At 36.4% G+C, this 22,357-nt stretch overlaps 4 protein-coding genes across 4 annotated transcripts in view; 2 read left to right on the forward strand and 2 right to left on the reverse strand.

The window, feature by feature from the left end:
- The window catches only part of stk17al (serine/threonine kinase 17a like), a 30,921-nt gene extending 17,603 nt beyond the window's left edge, over window positions 1-13,318 (forward strand). The window contains 5 exon segments of the mRNA NM_001077729.1: window positions 3,807-3,951; window positions 7,675-7,801; window positions 8,410-8,458; window positions 9,532-9,711; window positions 11,597-13,318. Of these exon segments, the coding sequence (NP_001071197.1) occupies window positions 3,807-3,951; window positions 7,675-7,801; window positions 8,410-8,458; window positions 9,532-9,711; window positions 11,597-11,861 (766 nt within the window). The 3' untranslated portion in view covers window positions 11,862-13,318.
- Window positions 13,319-14,716: 1,398 nt separating this feature from the next.
- Window positions 14,717-18,095, forward strand: LOC147845568 (uncharacterized). Its single transcript, XM_087244148.1, has 4 exons — window positions 14,717-14,962; window positions 15,619-15,676; window positions 15,792-15,854; window positions 15,964-18,095. Exons 1-4 carry the CDS (start codon window positions 14,759-14,761, stop codon window positions 15,975-15,977), a joined length of 339 nt encoding a protein of 112 aa, XP_087100274.1. The 5' UTR covers window positions 14,717-14,758; the 3' UTR covers window positions 15,978-18,095.
- On the reverse strand, window positions 16,253-16,657 carry LOC147845569 (N-lysine methyltransferase KMT5A-like). The gene has a single exon (XM_087245482.1). It carries the CDS (start codon window positions 16,655-16,657, stop codon window positions 16,253-16,255), a length of 405 nt encoding a protein of 134 aa, XP_087101608.1.
- On the reverse strand, window positions 16,696-17,946 carry LOC147845570 (uncharacterized). Its single transcript, XM_087244146.1, has one exon. The coding sequence runs from the start codon at window positions 17,842-17,844 to the stop codon at window positions 16,696-16,698; it is 1,149 nt and encodes a 382-aa protein (XP_087100272.1). The 5' UTR covers window positions 17,845-17,946.
- Window positions 18,096-22,357: the final 4,262 nt, after the last annotated feature.

Consider the following 22,357-nt stretch of genomic DNA (forward strand, 5'->3'; position numbering starts at 1 on the left):
GACACACATCTATGTTTTTGGTGGAGTAAATTTATTTTAGGATTTTTTTTTTTTTTTTGGCTGCATGAGGGATTAAATTGGGACAAATCAAGTTACAGACCAGTTAAATAGTTAGTTCACCCCCAAAATAAGTTGCGAGATGTTCAAAGTCCAGAAAAGCATCTAAAAACATTGTCATTACCGTCCATGAGACTTTGTAGATCAACTGCAATCATATGAAGCTTCAAGAACATTTTTATGCACCAAAGAAAAAAAAATACTATTAAAAATAAATGACTTTGTTCACTGATGTTTGACGTCAGGCCTGTAGCAAATGCACACCCTGGTCTGACATGTACGAAAACGATAGTTTAAAAAAACAAATATATAATTATATACGTTTTAAGTTGTTGCATTTGTGTTCTTGGAGCATTTTGTACAATTGTATTTATAAACTTTTGTCGCACAAGTGTTTTTGGAGCTTTGTTGATTACAGTTGAACCACTGAAGTCAGATGTAATATTTTGACTTTTTGGACTGTGGATTTAGTGCTAGCAAAATAAACATGGCTTATATAGACTTTTTAATAGACGTTAAGTATCTAAGAGCTAATATGCCCAACTAGTACTCCAATTAGTCTAACCCACTGTATATGAAAATGTTATGACCATTCTAAAAAGCATTATTTGACTAACTTTTAACATTTGTCTAAGCTGTATAAGCAGTCAGCCACAGAATTGAATGGAGACCAAAGGAAGTGGTCTCTTTGTTTGGATCCTGAAAAACCAGCAACCACCATGGCAGAGTTTATCTGATGCAGTCTTTCTCAAAACATTAAAAAAATTAGTCAAGTTACTGCACTGATCTGTTTTTCATTCTTTAAATGAAATGAAATGAAACGAAGCCCTCCTTTTCTCTGAGTATGACATTTATCTCTCTAGATAAGCTCTTATGTAAGTCTGCCACAAGTCTTCATCTTCATTATCTGCTTTGTTTTTCCCCATCTGCTTGATCAAAGTCTCTAAATTAGGCTGTTCAGTGGTGCTTTAAGTCCTTTTGACTGATGCAGATGAACAGTGTCTAACTGCTTTTAGTTCAGCCCATTTAAATCCTCCCCCCAAAAATCCAGAAAAACAAGACATCTGGCACCTGTAGAGTCTTTGACAGCTCACTCTTATTAGAGACAGTTCAGAGTACAACGCTTCATTTGTTTTCGGAAGATCGGATGAATTCCACTGCTTTTCTTTATAAGCACATAAAGGATTTCAAACTTTAATTGTAATAATGAAACCATTAGTGCATTCAGTGAAGATCTGTTTGGAGCACACTGTCCATTTGCTTGGTGTGAAAGCAATTTTCCAAACTCTGCTGTAGTCGTTAGCAGGTATGAATGCAGCCAACCTAAATCATGGATGTGAATTGCTGTTGCTTGACTCGAAGATAGATTGCTTTGGAAAGCATTACCAAAGTCATTTTACGTCCAACTACTACAGTACTTCTCATCTTCTCCTGTGCTCTTGGTGGTCTTGGGTAGCGGATGAGCATGATTTTATGCCTGCTTTCTGTTCCAGAAACAGTTTATTTGAACAACAAGATTTTGTCTTCGCTCCACATTGGCTTCAAAACCAAAACCTTGCATTTCCCGTGTCAAATGTGTTGGCATTCATCTCATTTATTAGATCACCAGGATTTGGGTAGATAATTAAAATAAAAAAACGGGATCTCAACAGTACGAATTGTGTACAATTTAGCCCAAGTCGAATTTTCATAGAGTAGCTAGGTTTCCATCCTATTTAAAGTTCGCAAAAAGAGAAAAAATCTCACTTCAAATTAGGTGCGTTTCCATTAAGTTGTTAGAGTGGCTGACAGTTGTATTGGTAACCTAGCAACCAACAGTAAACAAAAAACGGAATGGAGGGTTGAACAATACAGGAATTTAGTACCAATTCATCCTGAAATTTTAAAGCGTCCATTTCTCGCTAACATTTGAGCGCTACTGAACACATTCTTAAACCACTGATTTGCCGTTGTTCACGTGCTCAACAGAAATGACTGTGATTTGCCGTGAAGCTCATCAGTTCACTGAACTCACCACTTTTTACTGAGTGTAACCACAGATACAGGGACACTGGAGCATTTTAAAGCCACGATTCATCAGCGGATTAGTTGTATGTCAGCTTATAGACAAACCAGCTGATTGACGTGACTTTAAAATGCTCAGTCTATCAATGTTTGCACTCAGTAAGCAGCAGTGAGTCTGGTGAACGAATGTTTAAGAATGCGCTCAATAGCGCTCAAATGTTAGCGGGAAATGGATGGACATCAGTATCAGTATCGATTGATACCGAATTCCAGTATAGTGACAACCCTATACTACAGTTTATTTGACAAACGTTTTTTCCATTTTCCATATTTGCAGGAACCCTTTTTTGCTTAAGTCAAAAACCACCACAAGTGAGCATAACTTTTTTTTTTTTTTTGTTAAGATTAAGCATTAAGATTTTTTTTTTTTTTATTTGCCATTGACATACAATCGTTTCTTATGTGATACTTTAAAATGCACACTAACTCAGTGATAGAAACCCAGCTTGTGATGGTTTTCATATTGCAATATAGCTTTTGCAAAATGTAGGCATATTTTTAGTTTGCATTTTTCGAATGCAGCTACTGTTTTTAAATAGCACTCACAGATCTTTGTTTTATAATCAATAGCTCATTTTAGTGTTAGCATAAGTTCAATGCAAATGCATATTTTCCTCTTTCCAAACGAGAAACGTATTCGTGTGCACAAGGGCTTGGTTTACGCAATGGCTGCTGCTCTTGAGACTGTCATAAATCTGAGTCAGTCCATGGAACCACTTTATAGATGCTTCAAATTTTCACTCTCACACGCACAACCAAACCAAAACATGTTGTCCCGTACATGAAAGGCAGCGAGGACTTGACCCTGCACATTAGCAGAGCTCTTCTGGGTTTGTTCTGCTGCTGTTACTTCGGAGAACTGTGACTTTAGGGGGAATTTAGAGTGGAGGGTCCGTTCCATTAGGGTTGAAGGCGCGAGTTGTTGTGATGGGTTTGATTAAAGGGGGCCAAAAGGTTCCCAATATCCCAGTGTCCTTACTTTTATAAGCCTTGAGTGGATCATCTGATAAGAGATACCAAGAATTCCCTATTTATACAGCTGGCTTTAACTGTTATGTAACAGACACCGCACGCACAAATACATACAGGCTCTCTACTGTAGATAAAAAGCATGTACATGAGTGTTTGTGGGACAGAGTGTGTGTGCGGCCTGAAATCCACTACACATGGCCTTGATTTTCCCGGTCTTTCATCGGGCAAAGAAGAATGTGTCTGCAAATCCTCATGGTCATGGTAACCCTCGCCACGGTTATGCAAGGGTGAAGATCCACCCCGTCTGCTGGTACCCAAAAGTCTTCTGTAATTTCAATAATTATCCATCTTTCTGGAGAAGCCCAATTATAATCTGTATTTATGAGCACAAACACCTGGCATAGGCTTCAAACATATCGAAGTGGGTGGTGTATGTATGTGTGCTGTTAATTTCTGGGTAATTATGATGAGTTGTTGGAGTTATTTTTATTTTTTGAGATCATTATATGGTTGATATGGCAAATCCTGATGAGACTGTTCACACAACTCACCCTTGCGTCTGAGACTGGTTCACAGGTTGCATCGAGGTGTGTTTTTATATCTCGAATCGTAGAAATATTTATTAAATTAGTATTTTTTTGGAACTATGAATTGAATGTGTTATATTTGAGAGCTGCATTGTAATCCTCTCAATGTCTGTCTGCCTTTTTTAGTGCTGCCGGAGGTGAAATTTTCAATCAGTGCGTTGCCGATAATGACGAGGCTTTCACAGAGAAAGATGTCATCCGATTGGCTAGGCAGATTCTGATGGGCGTGTCCTGTCTCCATCAAAACAACATAGTTCATTTGGACTTGAAGGTGAGTTTTAGGCTTCGTGTTGTGTCTGTACACTCAACGGCCACTTTATTAGGTACACCTGTCCAACTGCTCGTTAACGCAATTTTTTTTAATCAACCAATCACATGGCAGCAACTGTAGACATGGTCAAGATGATCCTCTACAGTTCAAACCGAGCATCAGAATGAGGAAGAAAGGTGATTTAAGTGACTTTGAACGTGGCATGGTTGATGTGCTGGTCTGAGTATTTCAGAAACTGCTTATCTACTGGCATTTTCACTCCTGTCAGCTGAGAACAGGAAACTAGGGCTACAATTCTTACAGGATCACCAAAATTGGATAAAATAAAGCGTGAATCATCTCACCCTGGTTTTTGAACATGTCAGTGAGTTCACTGTACGCAAATGCCCTACACAGTCACCAGATCTTAATCCAATAGAGCACCTTTGGGATGTGGTGGAACGGGAGACATATCTGCAGCATCTGCATGAAACTATCATGTCAACAATAGACCAAAATCACTGAGAAATATTTCCATTGCCTTACTGAATCTATGCCACGAATGATTAAAGCTGCGATTACATTAGAGTTTGAGCAAGCAATATTCTGTCGTATATGTCTCTGCGAAAAGGACCGAGATTAAACAAGCTTATTAGACATTTAAAAAGCGATCGATTGCTCCATGTTTTAAATTTCTGTCCTGAGAGGTCATGTTTTGATCCCTGATTGGTCTCACGCAGTCAAGTGATGCGATTTCGCAGGCCAGAGTTCACCAAGCTTGAACTAGATGCATGACCCTGCGTTTCCAGTCTGACGCATTCGCGTACGTATAAATGGAAGTCTATGGGAGGAAAAGCCCAGTGTGACCGCAGCTTTAGGCAGTTCTGAAAAGGGTCCAACCCGGTACTAATTAGGTGTACCTAATAAAGTGGCCGGTGAGTGTATGCTTGTTTTGTAGCCATAATGGTGAAGCCACCCAAGGCCTGGAATGTTTTAAAACCTTATTTTGACTAACTTCATTAATGTAAGATTAAATTAAATCAGTTAAGTTGAAAAATTGATATCTGAAATCTGAATACTGCATTTTTGTTCAAATATCAACACTCCATAATCAATGGATTTGTTTTATGTCCCTGTTTTTGGGCGTAACTAAGAATGGTTGTCTACAAATAGTTTCCCTTCTGTTCTATTCTAGCTACAGTAGAGTCTGGGTTGTTTTTTCTTTCTTTTTTTTTTTTTTTTGGTTTGATTAATATCTATTATGTAACAGCATGAGGTGGAGGTCAGCAAAGATGTTAGATAACATATGCAGGAGTGATAATGGGACCGAATGACTTTTGATAGCGCTCTTATTTCAGATAATTAACCAGACATGTTTAAACTGACTCTGTTGTTATGATGGCGCCCAGAGGTTGGCAGTAATTGTAATGTTTCTAATTTCATCAAGTTTAGCTGTTCAGGTGTGTGTAAAAAAGCTTTGAAAGGCTCTAGTTTGGCATCTCACGCCTGATAGTTTTGTGCCTACGGATATTGTACTAAAGGAAAGCCTTCCCCTGATTTAAATGAACCATCAGGCATGCACTTGAGGTTGAAACCTTTTGATTTACAGTAAACATGGTGCTAAAAATGGGTACTGTTTATGTGCAACTATTAGATTCAGTTAAAACCCAATTAAAAAAAGTTATTTTAACATTTAAAAATGCCACTTTGAATATTGTTTTTTTGGGGGGGGGGGAACTAATGCACATGCTGTCAATTCTCATACTTGTTCTCATACATCTTAAAAGTATGCACTCTTATTGCAGAGAGAGAGAAAAAGTACTCCTTTTGAGAGTATTCAAGCTTTGGGACAAACTATTTGATCATTAACTGACCAACATATTCTCCTGTATTGGAGATGCATCAGCACACTAATCTGCCATTCACAAGTCTTTAATCCCAAGACATTGAATGCATCTACTTTATGCATTCAGCAGTCATTGACTAAATGCGTTTTTATAACCTTCATGATGACGTTGCAGATGAATTTGTTAACCGTGTTAACATTCTAACATTAGGTTAGATATTAAAAAAATCTCGATATTTTGTTTTGCTGTGATAAATATTGCAATACGAGTATGATTTTAGCAGATGAGTTAAACATTTGAAGATTTCATTTGTTTAGATTGACTGCTATTATCAAGTCTTTTTTGTGCAGTGGATCTGCATAAACTATAATAAATTTCAAGCAAAAGTAGCATGTGAGTGTGTGAGAGTGTTTCCCAGTGTTGGGTTGCAGCTGAAAGAGCATCTGCTGCATTGAATATAAGTTCAATAAGTTCGCGGTTCATTCTGCTGTGGTGACCCCTGTTTAATAAAGTGACTAGGCTGAAAAGAAAATGAATGAAAGAACAAGCAAAAGTAAAAAACAAAAACAGTCCTTTACGTTTATCTGGGGAGTGTAACATTATTCAAGTACAGAAATTGAACAAATCAAATGTACAATAAAATAGTCATCTGTGTATAAATAATAATAATAATAAACAAACAATTATTAACATCTCTATCTTTTAATCTTTAATAATAATCTAATCATGCAATGTGACTATTGCAGGCACACACATTGCAATATCGATGTTCAAATCATATGTTGTTCGGCCCTATTTGATATTAATTGTTTAAACCAGGAGTGCCCAAACTTTCTTATAAAGGTCCAAAAACCAAACTTGATTGAGGGTGATGGGCCGAAGTTAAACCAAACTGTTACATTTAAGGTTGCCATGGTAATTCCCTAATTTATTAATATTTTAAAATAAATTTGCTTAAAAAAAATACTAATTATATTAATAATTTTATATATATATATTTTACTTTTTATAATGAACGTCTTGCAATAAAAGCAAACAATACCATTTACAATGCTAAATACGTTGAATGCACTTGCTCGTCGAGGATCCTTACAGTTGTTAAAATTCAATTCATGCACAACATTTAATTGGAAAATTTAATTATACATTTTATTTCTTATCTCAACAATTAAACCAACAAATAGAAGGTTACGTTAAAATTAGAAATGACAGTTCTGCACTTTCAATTTGTACTCCTCCTAGATCCCACACACTATTCATTCAAATACTGTTATATTTCGACACAGCAACTGTCTCAGTGTTTACAATGAAAGGAAAAAATGCATTTCCAAACAAAACAACAGTGTATTAGTGTAGACGAGGTTACGTTAAAATTAGAAATGACAAGCTTTGTTGAAGGCAATGGCCCTAACCTTACCAACATTCTCCCTCTCTTCTCAAATGGGATGGTGTGCCAAAGCAAAGGTTACCATGGGCCAAGTTTGGCCCGTGGGTCCCAGTTTGGGCATCTCTGGTTTAAACCCTTTAACCCTAGACTCTTCACTTAAGCGTCAATCTTGCACATCCACCATGTTTGTAGTTTTAAAGTTATAATCTCATGTTTGTAGTTCTAACTCTATTTGCATCCGACTCGCAAATTAAAGTAGCCAATTTAGCCATTAGATTCTGCACTTTCAATTTGTACTCCTCCTAGATCCCACACACTATTCATTCAAATACTGTTATATTTCGACACAGCAACTGTCTCAGTGTTTACAATGAAAGAAAAAAATGCATTTCCAAACAAAACAACAGTGTATTAGTGTAGACGAGGCTTTGAAGTGCATGTTGTGTTTGTAAGGGAAGCTGTAATTCATACATAGTTTCTATTCTCTCATACTCTTAATGTCTTCTCCAGCCTCAGAACATCCTGTTGACGAGCGCTCAGCCGCTGGGTGACATCCGTATCGTGGATTTCGGCTTATCTCGGCGGGTGGACAGCGTGTCAGAGGTTCGGGAGATCCTGGGCACTCCTGAATATGTGGGTGAGTTGAATAGCCCTTATTTGCAAAACCTCCTGCGCTTACAGAATACAGAGTAAAGGTGAAGACTCGGTGTAGTAAAGAGGAAGGGTGAAACGAAAGCATGTGTAGGACTAGTGAAACTTCACACGAGTGTTGACATAGTCGTGACTCCCTTCACTAGTAAAGATCTAACAGGAAATGTTTGCTAGCCATGTCTATGCTATATATGTGTTGACAGGATGTTTATAACACTACTTTTTTTTTTGTGATAGTTGACCCGAAAAAAAAGTTCTGTAATAATTTAACTCACTTTTGACTTGTTTCAAACCTATAAGTTTTTATATTTTGTTGAACAACAAAGAAGATATTTTGAAAAATGTTGAAAACCTGCAACCATTGACTTTCATATTATTTAGAAGTCAGTGGTTACAGGTTTTCAGCTTGCTTCAAAATATCTACTTTTGTGTTCGACAAAAGAAAGACACTCATAAAGGTTTATAACCACTTGAGTGAGTAAATTTAAGAGAACTGTCCCTACAATATCCCTCAACATGGGTTATTTTTAATATATAAATAAGCCAAGCTGTGAAGCATCATAAGACATTTGTTTCTTTCTCTCTCTTCTTCAGCTCCTGAGATCCTGGACTATGAGCCCATCAGCACAGCTACTGACATGTGGTAAGTTGACCTTTTTAAGTGTCCAGAGTCCATCAGTTTGACACGCATATTAAAGCTTTATGTAAAGTCAATTAACACTAAATGGGCCTATAAAAGCAGATAAAAAAGTGACGCTAAATGGGCCTATAAAAGCAGATATGAGTTGCATAAAGCATTTGTGTAATCTAGTTGTATAATAAATCTGTCAGTATGATCCGTTTATTAGCTTCTGATAGCAGTTCTTGGAATGTTCTCACGTATATGTGCTCATCACATGCATTGTTCCTTTTTTCATATCTTTTATTAATTAGAGTTAAAGAGGTATATTTTTTTAGTCAATGTTTTAAAATGGCCATTTATTTATTAATTGTTTTTAGTGTTAACCTTTTGTTATTACCATTTTAATATTTTATTTAAATGATGTATTTATAAATGTTTTTGTTGTTATTATAGATTTTAAATTATCATTTATTTTTTTTATTATTAATATAAATTAGAATATTATTGTTATGATTTATTAATGTTGTTGTTCTTATTAAATATAAATTTAAATATGTAGTAGTTTTGTTATTATTATTACACATTTTTAATTATACCTTTTTTTATTAATATGAATTATATTATTATTATTATTATTATTATTATTATTATTATTATTATTATTATTATTATTATTATTATTATTATTATTTACCTATGCATTGTTCTTATTTATTATTATTATTATTATTATTATACATTTTAAATAATCATTTATTAATTAATAGCTTTTATTATTATTATTATTATTATTATTATTATTATTATGCATTTCAAACATTTATTTATTTATTTATTGTTTTTATTAAAATACAATTATTTTATTATTTAAATTGTTTATTTAAATTATATATTTATTATTATTATTATTAATAATATTGTTGTTGTTATTATTATTATTATTATTATTATCATCCTATATATATCATTTCATATAGATATATACAAAAGGTCTTAAACTTTTTATTTATTTTATTTATTTTTTTTAGATAAACTTTTTATATATTTAGGTCATTGCTGTACTGATCGGTGTCTCCTCTTCGTTTCCCCTACAGGAGCATTGGGGTACTGACATATGTGATGCTGACTGGCGAGTCTCCTTTTCTGGGAGAGGAAAAGCAGGAGACCTTCCTGAACATCTCGCAGGTGAACGTGGACTACTCGCAGGATGTCTTCCAGGGCATCTCTGACCTCGCAGTGAACTTCATCCAGTCTCTACTCATCAAAAACCCCAGGTAAGAGAGAGACGCTCGAGGGTGTTTTGTTTTGTTACATAACCTGACTGACGTGTAATCTCACTCCTCAATCTCTCATTAAATGGTAATGACCTCGGTTTAGAATACACAGCCAAATGATCCTTGCAGTCTTACTGGTTTCCCACATCTCTGAGTGTTTTTTTGCTGCGACTGATGAACGGTGGAAGCGGTATTTTAATTTTTTTGGTCTGTAACTAATGGCAATCCAGACAGGAACCGATAGTAGCACAGATTCTGATCCAGGACCGTAATCTGCACCCCATAAAACTTAATGCGTGTAGATCATCGGCACTGAGAAAGCAGGAGAGGAAAAATGAGAGCTTGAAGCTATGTGGAAAAAATTCCTTAGAGTGTGAGTAATTGGAGAAGGAAAAAAAAGCTGGGAACTTCAGCGTGAGCGAGGATTGATGGAGAAGGCAAAAAGGCTCTTGAGGTCTTTTAAATGCTTGCAGTTTTTGTTCATTTAATGCAAATATGCTCAAAAGAAAGAAAAATGCAGTGCTCGGCACCCCTCTCAAATCTCTCTTTTAAATTCATATTTTTAATAGGAAGCTATACAATATTATGTTTGTGCATATATATTAGATAAGTCAGTACTAAAGCCAAATCTGGAGCTAATCTAACAAAATAACAGTTCAAAAAACTAGTACACCCAAATTTATGTTATAGAAAAATACTAAATACAAATTTAAAAAAAAAGGAAAAATCAAAAGAAGCTAAATAAAAAATTTAGTTGTAATTTATTTTTGCAATTTAATTTATTATCTTTCAATTTCTAAATATGTTTGGTGACTAAAATATTATTTTAATAAATATATCTGTTAAATAAGTCTGTTTTGTTTAAATGCATCAAAATACATTGCCTGTAGTCACTGTGAAAAGGATACAAATATTCATTTTCAAAATGGGCTGTACTCAGTTATGTTGAGCACTGTATTAATTAATTTGTAGGTCTTTAATAAGTTTTCAGAAAAAACATAAATGTATATTTGTATGTGAGTTTTTTTTTTTTTACACTTTTATTTGTTTATTTTAGGATTCTTAAAGTTAATTAAATGATTTTTTTTAAACTTGCCAAATTTTTTTGCTCTTATTATTTTAGGTAATTGCAAAGGAAGTAACTTTCATTTTCATTTAATTTTACTTTGTGTGGATGTGTCTGTGTGAAATGAATAAATAATGAAAATATAATAATAAAAAAAATGATAATAATAATAATAATAATAGTTGTTGTTATAATAAATATAATAATTGATTCAGTCTAATTGAAGAAATCATCAATACTAGCATAGTCTTCATATTTTCTTAATACTTTTAGGTTTGATCGATTTGTTTTTTTTATTTTTAATTTTTTCATACGACCTCTCTTTATGAATGCTTTTATTATGATTTATTTATCCATTTACTAGTTAATTAAATCATTCAATTCTTAATTAAATATCAATTAATAGTTATTAATATAATAATAATAATAATAATAATAATTATAACCTAAAATTCATAGTTCATTATTTAGCACTTAGCAGTAATTTATTTATTTATTTATTATTTTTAAAATAATAAGAAGAATTATAATGATGATAATAATAATGATAATGATGATGATGATAATGATGAATAATTCATAACTATCAACAATTAACTATTTATAGTTTATTATTTAGTCGTTGTATGTATGTGTGTATATATAACTGAAAAAGTTTTTTGAATTGCATACTACAAATGTTTACTTTAAGATATTTATATTGACCAGTCATTGTTTATATGTTGTGCAATCTGAATAAATCTTATGTTGCACATCTAAAAGTCATTCAATAAATCAGAGTGTTTAACAGTTGTGTTTTCTTTCTCTCCGTCTCTCCAGAAAGCGCTCAACCGTGGAGCAGTGTTTAAATCACTCCTGGTTAAGACTAGACTCTCTCCACCAGACAGTAGACACTTGTCTCGAAGAGCAGGAAGCCAGTCAGTCCGAATCAGAGCCCGAAAGCCCCGTCCCATCCCCAGAACTGCTCATCCTGCCTTCATATCCAACCTGCCCCGGTCAGGGGGAGCTAAAAACAGGCCGGGACACTTTCAGCTTCACAGAGCCCTTCTCTCCTCATCCCGAAATACAAGAGCTCATCTATTAATCACAGAATCTGAGGAACAGAAAATAAACTGATACGGTCTAGTTTAAACTGGACATCAGCGTCGTCAGATTGTGTGGGGTGTGTAACCGTCCAGATTTATGAATGTGATGACCACAGAAAGCGCATGTGTGTGTGGGTCTAAAACAGATCTGAGATTTTAAGCTCTTAAAGGGACAGCTCACCCAAAAGTGAATTATTTATGATTTCCTCTTCCTCAAGAGACTTTCAAACTTGTATGATGTGATTTCTTTTGTTAAACACAAAAGAAGATATTTAGAAATATGATAACCCTGTAACCATTGACGTACATATTAGGAAAAACTAATTTTATAAAAGTCATTGTTTAAAAGAGGGTTTGAAAAATGATAAAGATCTGTAACTTCCATAGTAGGAAAAACAAATTCCATGGAAGTCAATGGTTACAGATCTTTAGCATTTTTCAAATGATCTTCTTTTGTGTTCAACAGAAGAAAAGTGAAGCATGAGTTCAAAAAAATGCTATTTTTGGTGATCTGTTTCTTTAAATAAGGCTCTTGTTTGAGGTTGTGAACTCCTCAGATCGCAGTAATGTACCGTTTCTGGTTTTAAAGTGGATCACACCTTCTCTGCTGTCTGAACTCGCTCAAAGTCGAAGTCTTCTCTGGAAGTGCCTGCTGCATCTGAGGAAGGAAACCAACGATCTTTGTCTCCTCATCGCTCTTCGTTGGGACTGTCGTGTTATGATATGCAATGAAGAATCGATGCTGCCTCTTTCCTCTGGACTGTATATGGACATCTTCATTCTGATTCTTTACAAACAGATTCACAGACTACTTTCGTTCTAGCACTTTTGGTGGGGAAAAAAACAAAACGTGTATTAAAGTCTCCCAACAAGCACAGGTTAATTCGTACAGTCACTGTGTGTTTGGTTTCTCACACCACTGCTTGTATTCATTCCTGTTCTTATTCATAACAAGTTTGCTATAATTGCACAAATGTCCTGTGTGTTTGTTGTTTTAGAAGGGCATTGTTTGTTTTTGCCTTGGTGTTTTAATATCTTCTCTGTGTTGTTTTTTGAATGTCTGGAAGGGCATCGAGGAGGGAAATTTTCCAACTTGTCAGTAATATTTTGTGGCTGACTAAGAGATTTTCGGACCATTGTGGGAGAGATGTGTTTGCATGTTCAGAAGAACAGAGCATATAAAAATAAGGCTTTGATTTATTGTATAGTTTTTATGTTAAAGAAAGGAATGTAAAAAAAAAAAGTATTTTTCTACTGTTGTGCTATTTTATAAATAATATGAGAAAATAAATTGTAATATTAATGTAGATCTTTGTTTTCTTTTTTGTTTTGTTTTTTTAACCAGCTGTGCTTATAAAAAGTTTGCACTTGTGTCCGGTCGGACTACTTATATGTATTATTGGCATGCCTGGCAAGATACTGAAGAAAATAAATGATCATTTTTGTATTAAACTGATAAGGTGTCCTTGTTTCTTATTGGTACCTGAATGGTGTCAGATCAACTTAATTTTTTCTATCAATTATAATTAAGAATGCTATATATAATTTTATTAATGCACACTTTATTAGATACACCTGTCCAACTGCTCGTTAACGCAAATTTCAAATCAACCAATCACATGGCAGCAACTCAATGCATTTAGGCATGTAGACACGGTCCTGACAAGCTGCTGCAGTTCAAACCGAGCATCAGAATAGGGAAGAAAAGTGATTCAAGTGACTTTGAACATGGTAGGGTCAGAATTATGGCGTCAACACCATGAAAGCATGGCTCCATCTTGCCTTGTGTGAACGGTTCAGACTGGTGGTGGTGGCGTAATGGTGTGGGGGATATTTTCTTGACAAACTTTGGGCCATCACACAAAACTGAGCATCGTGTCAACACCACAGCCTACCTGAGTAAGTATTGTTGCTGACCATGTCCATCCCTTTATGACCACAGAATCCTTCCAGCAGGATAATGCACCATGTCAAAGCGGGAATCATCTCAGACTGTTTATATATATATATATATATATATATATATATATATATATATATATATATATATATATATATATATATATATATATATATATATATATATATATATATATATATATATATTTATTTTTTTTATTTTTTTTTTATATATATATATTTATACGTGGCAATTAGTAATTAGTTCACTACTCAAATGGCCTCCACAGTCACCAGACATCAGTCCAATAGAGCACCTTTAGCATGTGGTGGAATGGGAGATTCACATAATGGATGTGGAGCTGACAAATCTGCAGCGACTGCGTGAGGCTATCATGTCAATATGGAGCAAAATCTCTCAGTAATATTTTCAGTCTCTTGTTGAATCTATGCCATGAAGGCAGTTCTAAGGCAAATTAGGGTCTAATGCAGTACTAGTAACATAGCCGGTGAGTGTGTCTGTAAACCAGCTACAGGATATTTCTGTAATATTACGATGAAACAACACTGATTTTATTATTATTTTTTTATAGGTCTTTCTGGAATACTTGATTCTGACTGCTCAATCACAAAGTCACAAAATATGATCTTCCCAAGTTAATAACCGCTGAAACTAATAACGCCGACTCATCAGGGTCCTTTGAACCATCTTGACTCTTAGTGAGTATATATTATACATCAAAGAAGGATTTTTTTTAAATATTTATATTTTATATACTAATTTAATATGCAAGAATTAGAAAACTAACACAGCTCAAATCAATGTTTTGTGTCTCATTCTTCTGCGGACAAGTATCTGCACTCAAAAAAATTAATTATGGCTTTAGTTGGACCAAAGAATGTAACTATGTTTAAATTAAACAATTAGCTTATGTGTTGTGTTGGAAAAAAATAGAAAAAGTAAGTTTTCACATTTTAAACAGCTTGCTTATGTAACATGAATGAAAGGGAGTTGTGTTGCTTCTGGTCAATAGGTGGAGTAATATCTGCACATGCGCAGTTTCAAAACAACACAGGAAGTAAGAAGATTCAAACCACAACGATCACTCTCAGCTCGGCGCCATATTATGGGAATCAAAAGATGAAGATTACAGTACTAATTGCGAACGTGCACAAAGCTTTCCCCAATGTGGACACACAGGTGAGATTTTTTTTACTTTTTATGTATTTATACTGAGGCTGTGACAACATTTGAATCATAAATGTACTCTCTTGTAATACTATGTTGTGTTTGTGTGTAGTTGCCATGTTCCCTGTGTCTTTTCCACATTATAGACAGATAAATGTATAGTTTGTTTTGCATTCCTGTGAAATTTTATACTTGGTATATATTTACTCCCCTAAAATAAAGTTGCTAACGTTGGTAGTAATGAATAGTCATGTTAGAATAGTCTAAGGCAAGCTTTTCACTCATCATAGCACACGTGCTGCTGATAATGTGACAATAAAAGTGATTTGATTTTTTTATTTGATTTGATAGTCTTTATTTTAAATGAGTGTCAAGCGGTTTGTCGAGTTTGAATGCCAGTTTTGATAACTTGCATAATATTAATTAAAATGTGGTGTTGGCACATTGTTATTTATTATTTAATTGTATTCAAGCCTGTTAACTTAAAAAAAAAAAATCTTGACAAGCATATGTGACACTTAAATAGGATGACATCTAGCATGATGACATATTTAATGTAAGCTTATTTGTTTGGTCATCTAACACGTTTAAATTAAGTTTAGTAGTTTGCTATGTATGTTATTATATTTTATATCTTTGCTCACTCACATCTATTTTCTCCCACACAGGTTTACAGCTCAACCTCTAAAGTCCCATATCTGGCTGAGGAGACTGTGGATCATCCAGGTACTATGCCTTTAGATGCCTATACACACATTAAAATGATGTACAGTAAAAATTACTAGTAATTTTAACTACTAATTATATAGTAAATTACTAATTGTCATTTCATGTTATTTAGAACATCACCAGTGGAAAAAAGGTGTGAATGCATCCTCAAAGCCCCTAAGTGAGGGAGTACATGGTAAGCTATTTTATTTTTTTAAACATTTTTGTATTTTCCTCAAACCAATTCCTCCTTTCTCCTTTGATCTGTTGGTAAATTTTAATTTTTTTTACCTGACTTTTTTTAGGATGCTGGGCATGATGAAGCGCAAACCTTGATGTGCAACACCACCTTATGAATCTACACTAGTTACATTAACATTTAGCAGACTCTTTTGTCTAAAGTGACTTACAATTGAGGACACATTCAGCAAATCAACAAGAAAAGGCGATACACCCAAGATGTGCTAATTATACAAAAAAATTAAGAATTAAGAATGCTTCTTAATGCGACTTGCGCGCCCAGTCGTCCAGCCAATCTAAGTTTTTGCCTTCTCCTCGGAAGGACCCCCATCTAACGCCGTAGTCCAGCAGCAGCTACTCCCCCATGGAGATGTCCCGAAGGGCGCGGAATGGAACGCACTCCCGTGGCCCCTGTGGCAGCGTTAGAAGCTTCACAAAGGGCCGCACGTTGTTGCGGTGCCAGGAGTGGTTCATAAGCCTTCCGAAGGTTTTCATGCCCGGGTGACAGGGGCAGGGCCAGGACTGGGCATCCAGGCAAAGGGTCCTCCCACCAAGCCCTTTAAAGAAATACATGTAGGAGGAGGAGACACGGGAGAGGGCCTCCCGTCTCCTTAAGCCCTCCTCGTGGGACAACTCCTCCCCATGGTAATCACAAATAATTTCTCCTTTTTTAAAGGGCATGGTGGTGACGACTCCTCCGCCTTTGTCCCCAACGGTCTGGATCTCCAGTCCTTTCCAAGACCTCTGGACCACCGACATGACCAGCTGCTGGTGACGGCGGACAGCACCCTCGAGAGCTACCACTCTGCCAGGACGCCGTCCACCGTCGGCACGTCGGTGGTCCATGCAGTCTCGGCCCTAATGGCACTCTGCACCCGGGCCAGGGAAGGCTTCCGGCCCTTCCGGTCGCTGCACCGCTCAAGGAGATGGCGCGTCCGGATTCCGAGCTGCTCCCCCCTCCAGTGATGGTAGTAGCCACGGTCGGTGAACCCGATCGCGGCTGCCTCCGCCCTACTAGGGGGCTTCCCACCCAAGCCTACCGGAAACTTGTCCTGAAAAGCCCCCCAATAACGAGGCGGAGGCAATGGAGGGGGCTGCAGGCCAGAGGTGGACGGCCTCTTCTCGCCAGGTGGAGCAGGTGGCTGAGACAGTGCAGCTGGAGGAGAAGCCGAAGCTGGAGCCGGAGGAGAAGACATGGCAGCGGTGGTAGCGGGCGGCGCGGGTTGCCTCTTGACGTACTTTGCTTTCAGGCGCAGGACGTCCTGGCTGGGGTTAGTGAGGGGGAGTCCTGACGCTCCCAGGAAGAAGCATCCTTTGTCCTCTGCCCCCAGAGCCCGAGCCCTAAGGCAGAGCGGCCGGATGTGCCTGTAATAGCATTCCAACCACTCCTCCTCTTTCCGGCTCAGGCTCACGGTTTTCTCGGGAAGCGTCAGGATTACAGCCTCTCCCTCTGGCCGCCTGCCCAGCCACTCCTGCACCCTAAGCTCCCTGACGCTTCCAGGACCCAGACGGTGTAGCCACATTAGAGTGGCAACGCAGAAGGTGCAAAAATCTGTCTGGGTCCTGGGAGGCAGCTCGCACCGCTGGCCGAGGCGACGGGAGACCTCAGCCATATCCGCCTCCATAGTGGACGGACATGGACTTTTGCTGCCGCTGCTGAGTGTAATGGGCTGCTCCGCGACGAGGAAGCCCTTGGCCCCGAAGTACTTGGCCAAGGAGCTGCAGGTGGGGTCCTCCTGCACAAGGCCCCGCACCTCCGCCAGGCCTACCACCCTCCCCTCTGTGACAAACCTGGCGCGCGACTCCAAGGCATGAGCCACCTCCTCCAGGACCAGGGCCTCCTCAGCGCCGCTCATGCAGACCTGCCTCAAGTGCCCTGAGAGGTCCTCCTGAACTGTCAGGCACCCGAGGCAGTGTACAGCAACGCTATGGTCAGTGTTGTCCATCGTCGTTTCGAAATCGTTACCTCAGGTCGACACGGTGGGCGGAGTCGTAAGCATATTTTTAAAATCATTTATTGTTTTCAATTTATTTCATACTTGTATTACTATTATTTTATTAGTATTAATGTTTTAACTTTATTGTAATAAGTGAAGATGCAGATAAAGACAGTATTTGGATTTTGACAATCATTTTATTGCTGGAAAATGTGTAAATCTGTAAAAATGCTATTGAATAAACTCAATGAAACGGAAAATGTTTTTTTTATTTGGTTAAACATAACAATATCAATTTTAGAATAATTGAACCTAAATAACTACATTGATTAAAGCTAAATTATAAATGTTACGTTGATTGAACTAAACAACATTACATTACCTTTTATGTAACTAACATAAGTTCACTAAAATTAATATTCTTTCTTAAAGGTAACTTAACTCGGTTACGTGGAACCAGTGGACAAAAAAAAGTTAATTAACGCCAACATATCATTTTTTTGAGTGTGTGTAAGATGATGACAAGATGATGTACATCTAGGTGTTTCTTCATTTGTTTTTCATAATAAAGCCCTTCAGTCTTGTATAGAAGGCTCTGCTTCATGTCAGGCAACCCCTTAGAACACAGATGTCAAACTCAGTTCCTGGAGGGCCGCAGCTCGGCACAGTATAGTTTCAACCCTAATTAAACGCACCTAATCGAACTAAATGAGTCATTTAGGCTTGTTTTAAACCTAAAGTGAGTTGAAGCTGGGTTGTAACCAGGGCTCAACATTAACTTTTTTGATCACCAGCCACTGCGGCTAGTAGTTTTCCAACGTTATTAGCCACTTTGTATTTTCACTAGGCACAATTTTGCTGTTGAAAAACATTTTTTATATGCATATATATGACTTTGACATGCTAAAATTACTTGATTTAGATTTTTGTCCTATTTGTAGTGTACTACTGCAATTAGTCTTTATCTCGCATGACTTTTCAGAACTCAAAGGATTTACCAAATGTATATCTGATCACACCAACAGTTAATTATTTCTTAGCCACAAATTTTAAATGTGTCAAAACAAGCTAAATATAGCTGTATACTATTTATTTAACGAAACTAAGAAAAAAACAATGGACTTTTAAAAATAATTATTGTCATGTATCAAAAATATGCACAGTAATCTGTCCTGGCTAATGTCTCTCAGATCACCAGTTAACTACACTTAAATGAAGAGTTAATCTCATATTAAAGCAATGTTGCTGTAAAAAAAAAAAAGGTAATTAAACCATTTAAACGAAAATAACCGTAAGCAAAAGAAAGCAGGTGAAAAACATACTGTGGATGATCATGGTTAAGGCCAATTAATAATCTGTTCAAAGCGAAAGCAACCGGTGCTGCTTACAAAGACATTTGGAGCTTTTTGTCTGTTCTATATGAAAGTGAAGCGATCACAGTTGCGTTCCAGGCACGGTTGCAAGCAAGAAAACAAGAGCGCGCACGCGCTTCAAAACAGTCGCGCGCATCACATCAGCTGATTAGCGCAACTGATCATCCTCTCATTCGGTATTCACCTGCTTTCTATTGCTCGCGCGATTGTTTTTGTTTGTCGTGATGTTTCTCGATTCTAAGATAACATTTGCACGCATATTTGGTCATTCTTATTGTCGAACCCTGCTTTTAAGGAAACTGCAATTTAAAAATAATTTTCAACCAGCCAAAGTGGCTAGTGGGAGTGACTATGCTGGAATATACCCGCATTTGGCGGGTTGGTGGGTGTTAATATTAAGCCCTGGTTGTAACTAAACTGTGCAGAGCTGCGGCCCTCCTGGAACTGAGTTTGACACACCTGCCTTAACTGTACATTATCCCATATTTATTGATATTTTAACAGTAATTATTCATGTAAATGCAATGGACTTGTGTGGATGTTTGAGGAAATGGCCCGTCATGTCAACTACTTCCTTTATTCTCTATTTTAGCCTTTGTGAATGGAGAAATTCCACATCCAAACATGAAATATTGCTGCTCCTTGCTGTTTTTTCCTATAAGCTTATGACAGAGGCTGAGGTCATCTCGAGAAATGACTGATAGCAAAATCCATTATTTTCTTTGAAAGGTACGATTTGGTTTTCCAGGGTTACCTCAAAGATTTAGCAGTGCTTTCTGCATCTGAATGCCAAGCTTGCTAACAGTTCTACTCCATGAACTTGTTTTAGTTGAATGAGTTCAGTTGAAAACTGAGATATTTCTGTTTTCAGTTTTAGATATTAATACTAGTATTGAGATTTGTTTAATTACTAACATTAAACTAGTTCTGCCTATCAACTATGAAAGCTTAAGTGAATATCTCTGTTACCTGCAGCTGAAATATATTGTGCACTTGACTGGTGGTAATTTTTGATTTGGCTTTGCCATGCCATCTGAGAATGGGTTAGGGATTGTCATTTCAAATTTAATGTAACCTTATACTTGTTTTTTTTTTTTTTATTGTTCAGTTACAAAAACGCTATCTGAGATTAAATCTTTTAATTACTCAGATTTAGTTTTAAATGTAAATGCGAGGGATAGAGGACAATGCAGAGACTTTGGTGAGTGAATCAAGTCAAAGGCAGCTTCTACTTGACTAGTGGATTCAGCAATGAACTCCACTGTTATAAATGTGATTTGTTTTTATTTCAATAAGTTATGTTTAAAAAAAAAAAAAAGTGATACTACGATTAGTTAGCTAGATTTTTTTTAATTATTTTTTTTATATTATAAAATGAATTGGGAAATTAGCCATGGTAATTTTAATATAAAATAGTTTGGTGTATTTATTTTTGGTTTTTAATATATTTGGTTTTTGGCCCTTCATGCGAAAAAGTTTGAGCACCGCTGCACTAGACTGTCTTCAGCTAATTAAAGAAGCTGTTTTTTTCTTTCCATTATTCCATCACAATAACATGCGTCTTTTACTCTGAATATTCAAACACACAAGCAGGAAATGCCAGTCTGTGTTTAAGAAAAGAGCGCATTTTCCTGCATTCCTACACACACACACACACACACACATACACAGAGGCTGAACAACATTGATGTCTGCCAATAATTCTTGTTTTAATGTGCTTTTCCTCTTTTATGTTAGTGTTCTTCCTGCGCACACACACTTGCACTGCTCTCTGGAGTTCCCGTTTCCCAGGGGAATCAGAGGAACTCTGCTGTTTTTCAGGCAAGACGATTCTCTTTCCTTTGGATTCTTCATCTTCTGATGCTGTGATTCTGCCAGTGGTGTAAATGGTAGTTGAAAACCCACACCACACGAGTAAAAAGATCATAAGTGTAACTGATTTCATGAGTACTTGCATATTCTCTCATATTGATTATGGTCAAACTTGCAGTAGCTTTACTTATATTCTAAATTTCTTCAATATTACATTAAATCAATTAAGCGGTAACACTGTATTTTGATTGGTGCATTTGAGTATTAATAAACTGTCTGTTTAATATGTGCTGATACTGTTCCTTCAGCAAACATTAAACTTATGTAAGAGATTTTGCAAGTACATTTCAACTTACAGTAACCCTAACCTAACAGTCTACTTATAAACTAATAAAAATTAATTGTAATGTAACTTAGACTTTATTTTGATGGTCCGTTTGTTAAATTTGAGTATGCACAAACCCTTAAATGGATAGTTCACCCCCAAAATGATAATGACTGTCATGGTTTAGTCACCCATTTTATATGTATTTTTCTTCTTCTATTGAACACAAAAGAAGATATTTTAAAAAAATTGGAAACCTGTTGTAATGTGAAGGATGCTGGACAACAGGGTTGGGATCCAAATGCAGGGTTTATTAGGAGAACGGTCAAGCAGGCAACGGTCAACAGGGTCAAACATATGCATACAGGCAATACTCTGTTGACCGTCCCACCCTTAAACCTACCCATACCACCAAACCTGTTCATAACCCAACCTCTATCCCAACTCAAAAGCACCACAAGTGTTCTCAAATACATCATAAACACAGTTAGTACATTGTATTTATTTTTTTGATGCAAGTACATAGTAGTTAAGGACACTTAATATAAAGTGGGACCTGGTTATTAGACAGGCGAATGGTCAAAAGGCAGGCAGCAGACAGGAATAAACGATACATCAAAGCAAGCGTCTAGCAAGGCAAGGAAAACAGCTCGTATAGTTCACAGTACAGATAAGTAAGACTCGGCAAGTTGTGTGTGTGTGTGTGTGTGTGTGTTTCTGTGCTGATTTTAAAGTCCATGTAATCAGTTCATGAGCAGCTCTCAGTCGTGTGTGCGCGTGCGAACTCGTATCGATTTCTACTTGCAGGAAAATGAGGCATATAATACAGACAAAATAGACCACATATAACAAGTTTCTGCCGTTGTTTTTGAAATGCAACCCCTCTTTGTGAAGGATCTGTATTGTTGCATATTTGTCACATTGGGCGTTTATAATACATTTTTCATGTTACATATGTCACATTGGACATTTATTTCACAAATGAAAAAATATATTTTGTCTTTTTTTTTAT

Source organism: Danio rerio, chromosome 3 (assembly GCF_052040795.2).
Source record: "Danio rerio strain M-AB ecotype USA chromosome 3, GRCz13ab, whole genome shotgun sequence".
Classification (NCBI taxonomy): domain Eukaryota; kingdom Metazoa; phylum Chordata; class Actinopteri; order Cypriniformes; family Danionidae; genus Danio; species Danio rerio.

Coding starts and splice junctions, on each gene's coding strand:
- LOC147845569 (XM_087245482.1), bottom strand. CDS start 16,657: ATGTCGGTGGTCCAGAGGTCTTGGAAAGGACTGGAGATCCAGACCGTT.
- LOC147845568 (XM_087244148.1), top strand. CDS start 14,759: ATGAATGAAAGGGAGTTGTGTTGCTTCTGGTCAATAGGTGGAGTAATA. Junction 14,963..15,618: donor TCCCCAATGTGGACACACAG/GTGAGATTTTTT, acceptor TCTCCCACACAG/GTTTACAGCTCAACCTCTAA. Junction 15,677..15,791: donor GGAGACTGTGGATCATCCAG/GTACTATGCCTT, acceptor CATGTTATTTAG/AACATCACCAGTGGAAAAAA.
- LOC147845570 (XM_087244146.1), bottom strand. CDS start 17,844: ATGGACAACACTGACCATAGCGTTGCTGTACACTGCCTCGGGTGCCTG.